This window comes from Pelodiscus sinensis, chromosome 3 (assembly GCF_052426305.1).
Source record: "Pelodiscus sinensis isolate ZL-2025 chromosome 3, ASM5242630v1, whole genome shotgun sequence".
In the NCBI taxonomy this organism is placed as follows: Eukaryota; Metazoa; Chordata; order Testudines; family Trionychidae; genus Pelodiscus; species Pelodiscus sinensis.
Genome location: NC_143054.1, coordinates 13,988,506 through 13,994,505, shown reverse-complemented (window position 1 = coordinate 13,994,505; position 6,000 = coordinate 13,988,506). Strand labels below are relative to the sequence as shown.

Sequence of the window (6,000 nt, the reverse complement as noted above, 5' to 3'; positions counted from 1 at the left end):
CTGAAATGAATTGAAGCTTTGAGGAAATGTCTCTCCATCCCCACCCATCCTCCCCTGAGATATACCTTGGGTTTTATAAGGTGGGGGTGGATCAATACAGTATGCTTTACAAAACTGAGAAGGATAAAGCAAACAAGTCATTATGCACGACCCTATTGACAGACCTGTCGACGGATACAGAGGGAGGAAGGTGCCCCAGGGCTGGATGATTCAAAGGGGCCGGGGCTTTGGTCGCTGATGTCACTGCTGCAGCCGTGGTGCGCAGAGCCCTTTAAATTGCTGCTGGAGCACCACGCAGCAAGCTTCAGGCAGCTCTTGGGGTTGTGGGGGCACCGCATGGCATGCTTCAGGCAGTGCTGAGAGCTGGGTGGCACAGACAGACAGCTGTCCTCAGCCCCACCCCTTCTGGGAGTGCATAGCCACCACCTTCTACATTGCCCAGGGGCCTAGCATGACTGTTGGCTCTTCTGCATACTTGTGCATCCAAACATTCAATAGTAGTCAGTAGCTCTGTTGGGTGTGCATATGAGGCTATATTCACTGCTCTAGTACTCAGCTCCAATCGCAGATTTGTGTACTGGGAATGATGCAAATTTGCATGAAGTTCTTAACATATCTGTTCTACGTGTAGGACCAGCTGGAAGTTGCATACAACAGAAGATCTTCTGGCCTTACCATTCTTGCGTGGCCATTCTTATTCTGGGAGCTTTCATGAATCTAAGCTCTTGTGTAGGGATGTAAGTGACTAGTCGACTACTGTACCCAATAAGCATACGTTTCCCCCCTCCTTGCTGCCTCTATCTGAGGCTGCGTCTATACTGCACCTTTCCTCCAGCAAAAGCTTATGCAAATGAAGCACGGAGTAGAATATCGCCACACTTCATTTGCATAATTAATTGGAGGCCGTTTTTGTGCAAGAGGCTTTTGCGCAAGAAGGAGCTGTGTAGACGGCTCTTTTTTGTGCAAAAAAAACCCCTCCTGTGCAAGAGCCTTTCTTCCTCATTTTTTCAGGAAGAACGGATCTTGCACAAGAGGGGGTTTTACTCAAAAAGGAGCTGTCTACACAGTTCCTTTTTGCGCAAAAGCCTCTTGCGCAAAAATGCCCCCTAATTAATTATGCAAATGAAGCACAGTGATATTCTACTCCGTGCTGCATTTGCATAAGCTTTTGCAGAAGAAGAGTGCAGTATAGACGTAGTCAGAGAGAGGCAGCAAGCAGGGGAGCAGGAGCCGGTACTGGGGGGAGCCAGCTTAAAAAGGCAGGGGAGACAGAAGCATAGTGGAGGGACTGGGCGTGAGCCGGGAATCAGGTGTCCCATCTTGCACCTGGTCCCAGACACTGTGCTTCTGCTTTTTAAATGTATGAAGAGCCACTAATCTCTCAATATCTTTAAAAGTCAGCACCGCAGCAGGGTTAGCTCCCAGAGCTGGGAACTCACTCCACTGCAGTTTCCCCCATTATCGACTACTCAATTAGCTGATTAAACGCAATTTAACATCCCTACTCTGGTGCTGTATGACTCCTTGCCCTGAACTCAACCCTCTTCTCAATGCAAGTGCACCAGTTTCACCACCAGGGGGACCTCCACATTCACAGAGGTGGAGATAGGGTTTGCCTAAGACTGGGGAATCAGGACCCTTAATATAGTTTTGGGAGGTATGTGCAGAATTCAGATCCCATCAAAATGTCAGTGGTGCCAACTCATGATTTTACTGCAAGTTTTGCAATATTTGTTGTGACATGTTGGCAGCATTCAATGACAAAGCACCCATTGATTTCTGTGGATCCAGAATTTAACCTTTTATACTTGAAGTCCTAAATCCTGGAGACAAATGATTATGCAAGAATTTCAACTTTTATTTTTTTAAATGTAAGTTTCTAGCCTTCATGATATCACAGAAAAGCTTGAAAACAGGACCTAATAACTCTTAAGGTTTGAAAAACAGAAAGTAAATCAAAAGAACCCCATCTTTATTGTTTTAAACTCTCATGATTTTGTAAGCCAATTTCATGTTCTGGGGACCTGACACATGATTTTTTATGATGTTTGACATATGTTTGATAATATTTTAGTTTGGGTTTGAAAAGACGTTCAAGCAATGTGCCAGGTACATATGAGAACAGTGAAGGAGAAATGAGCTTTGTTCTGCTTGCTAACCTTGCTTGTGGATCAGGGAGGATTATGTGAGTAACACACTGAATATGAATTATACATCCCTGAAGTCCTTATTTTGTGCCTATCCAGAAATGTAATCATGTGTCAAAGTATCTGAATGTCCTTCTGTTATTTAACTCCATCTGTGCAGAGAGGTGTTAGTTCCAGATAGGGAAAGCAAATTCCACTCACACCATTTGTATTGTCCATTTAAAAATTAAATATAGGTAAATCAGAATGATTTAGGTGATGAATCCAGCTGCCTGTGAGTTTAAAAGCTGCTACACTTTTGCTGCTTGTCTTTTATTATAGGCTTTTGATAGGCTGAATACAAAAATAATGACTCTAATCCACACCCTTCTGATCTCAGGGAGACATTTGCTACACCATCTTTTGATGGAGGTATAATGCATGCACCTCTTTGTTCTGTGCAGAGCTGGTGGGGGGGGGGGGAAGGTAATGATTCTGTTCTTTCTCCAACCTCCCCTGCTCTTCTGGTAAACCCAGCACTGGTTGTAGGAATCAAACCAGAGAAGCCAAGAACTTCAGTGTGCCAGGTCACTGAGTTTGTGCCAAGTCCCTGTCACTGAATACTCTGAGTTCGTGCCAAGTCCTTGCTATGTAAAGAACCTAGATATAAATGGGAGATACATATACTATATTTTAAATGTAATATAATAAAACTTAACACTAATACCTTTTTATTGCTTGATCCGAAGTAATTTACAAATGTGGGTAATAGGGATGTGAACGACTAGTCAACTAGTTGATTATCCAATAAGCAAATGCTTATTGGATAGTCAATATGCTAATCAGCTAGTTGCTTCCCTCCCTTGCTGCCTCTATCAGAAAGAGGCAGCAAGTGGGGGAAGAATGAGGAGGGGGTGCTTCAAAGCGGCAGCCCAGGCTCCATGCCACTTTGAAATGCTGCGTGCAGCCCCGGGGCCAGCTGGAGTCCTCAGCTGGTTTGGCCTGCACATGGCCCGGGGTCTGCTGCTTTGAAACACCATGCGCAGCATGGGGTCAGCTGGGGACTCCGAAACGCTGTGTGGAGCCTGATGCTGGGTTCCCCACAGCGTTTCAAAGCAGCAGCACTGCATGGAGCCCGGGGTCAGTTGAGGACTCAGAGTCCCCAGCTGACCTCGTGCTCCCTGCAGTGCTTTCTCCAGGGCTGTTGCTACATTTCAAAGGCTCTTATTGACTAATTGCTGACTGATTGGCAAATTAATCAAAATTTTACATCTCTAATGAGTAAATATTATTGTCCCACTTTGCAAATTGGCAAGTCAAGGCAGACAAAAGTGATTTGCCAAAGGCCATATGGTGTTTCAGTGACAGAACCTGGAGGAGAATGCAAGACCCTGAGATACAAGACAATCTGTGTGATGCCTTATCTTTTGTGCTACTTCTTGAATTTATTTTTTGTGGCAGTTATGTTTCTTCATTGGCTTGTGATTAACCATTGAAGTATTGCAGCTTGTTTACACTGTTGGTGGCATTTTGTGATCAGAGAATTAGCTACCCTTATTTTTCACTAATACTCAGAAAATCAGTGCAGTGAGATTTACTGCCTCTAGGCTTTAAGCAAAGTATCCCAAAGGTATATTAGACTTTCATATAAAGATCATGTATACTTCACAATTCATTTTTATTGACCTGTAGTAATTGTCTAAGTTGGATTCACTATATATATATACTGAAGTCTGGCTAACATATATTGAAAAGAGCAAATACTGATTAAATATAGCTGCAAATGCTCTGATCGAGGAAGAGGTTAAAAGTGAGCTGGCCTTATCTTTGACTTCAGTGGAAGTATAGTTTGTTGACTTAAAGCTCAGTAAATGATTGTTGGAAACCTGTCATGTGTACTAGTGCATTGAAAAGGCACACCACGAACACTGCCTCCTTTTAAACAGTGTCTATCTGTTGCCATCTCCAGTCGCTCAAGATACCAAAAGATAGGTAAAATCTAACCGACCAGTCAGCATGGAAAAGGGAGGCTTTACTACCATTTATGAAAATGTAGAGAACACTAGCATCTATGAGATTCCTGATTCAGAGGAAGAAAAGGTAATGAATCTTTATGAACAAGTCCATGAAGACCCAGTATTTCCTTCTTCCCCCACTTCTCCAGAAAGCATGGATATCAGCTGTCTGGAGAGCCTGGATCACAGCTGCAGTAATTCGGTATCCTCTCAGCAAGGAGCTGATAGGGAGGATTGTTCAGCTACCTCTCAGCAAGCGGCTGATGGGGACGATAGTTCAGCTTCCTCTCAGCAAGGGGATGATGGGGACGATGGTTCAGCTTCCTCTCAGCAAGGGGCTGATGGGGAGGATGGTTCAGCTTCCTCTCAGCAAGGGGCTGAAGATGACCAGAATCTCCAGGAAGAGATGGTGATGATGAGTCCAACGCAGGATGATGAACATGGGGAAAGGATGGGGTTTGAAAACAAAATTCCGTCTCCTACTAGATTCAGTCTTCGTAATAGCCTGGGTACTTCCCCCAGCTTGCCAGTTTCCAACAGATTTCCAGCTAACAACAACTTTGGAGAAATGGACAACTTTCAGGAGGAGAGTGACATTTTCCTCTTTGTTAAGGTAAGGGATAACATTTGAACCAGAATCAATCCAAGTATCCTCAGATTCACTGAAGTGTACACTAAGTTCTGCCCCGGCTCTGCCACTGACATTCTGTGTGATATTAGGCAAGTTACTTATCTTCTCTGTGACTCAGTTTCTCCGTGTTAAATGGGATAAGTCTGCTTACCCAACCAAGTATACTGTTTCATCTTCAGAAAGTAGAATTCTTTCCCATGTTCAACTTTGGAATAGATTCAATTTATTTATTACAACAAATTGGATTAAGTTATTTCTGTGATACAGATGTGAAGGGCCTTTTAGTGAAATTCAAGTCAGATCTGAATCATTATGTAGTAAGTTTTGCTCTTTCCCTTGTGTTTCTAAATCACATTCACTAAGCTCTTAAATAAATGTTCTACTTTCCTTCAGAAAACCTCTCTTTAGAAATCTTTTCTCAATATTGATTAAATTGCAAACAAAACATTTGACATTGTTCTCTTTTTACTATCTAAAGGACAGATTCTGTTATTTTACTTCGTGAGTAATCCTAGGGACGACAATAGGATAACTTGGGGAGTTACTCTTATTCATGCTGAATAGCTTCTGTTGGAATCCGGCCCTAAGACTACATCTACACTGTAATGCTATTTCAGGATACCAGCGTATCCCAAAATAGCTATCCCACATCTTCACAGCAAGCCCATTATTTTGAAATATAACAGGACTGTTATTCTCACGTCCCTCTAAACCTCATTTCATGAGGAATTATGTGGGTTATTTCAAAATTAGAGGACAAAATAAGATTGAAATAAGATACACATTTTGCATAGCTCAAAATTGCGTCTCTTATTTTATGCCACGGTGCAGTATGGATGCACCCTAAGTGACCTCGATATTTTGAAAATAGAATATGAGTTTGTGTTACCACTAATGCTCTCAGCAACTTTAACATTTGATATTGAGGATATTAAGCAAGAACATATAATGACCTTTGCATTGATGTGAGATAGTGAAAAGGGGAAGGCTTATCTATTAAAAACCCTGTCAGATAATATGGTATCCTGCTTGCTCCTTACAATCAGTGTTTACTACAAAGTCCCTACACCTTTGGCTTGCAAAATTGGTTTGCCTGGAAAATTGCCATATTTTCTTAGAGGAGAAAGGAGAACATTTCTGGATGATGTAAATGCCGTGGCAGTTCCACTGGGAATCAGTGCAGAAATCAGGGGTATCTGCAGAAGAACCAAATCCATCCTCACAGTAC

The 6,000-nt window shown here is 42.5% G+C and overlaps 1 protein-coding gene across 1 annotated transcript in view; it reads left to right on the top strand.

Annotated features, from left to right (window-relative positions):
- The first annotated feature begins 4,067 nt into the window (after positions 1 to 4,067).
- The window catches only part of CLIC5 (CLIC family member 5), a 111,960-nt gene continuing 110,027 nt past the window's right edge, over positions 4,068 to 6,000 (top strand). The window contains exon 1 of the mRNA XM_006120668.5: positions 4,068 to 4,754. Coding sequence (XP_006120730.1) covers positions 4,143 to 4,754 — 612 coding nt within the window. The 5' untranslated portion in view covers positions 4,068 to 4,142. The remainder of the gene's footprint in view (positions 4,755 to 6,000) is intronic.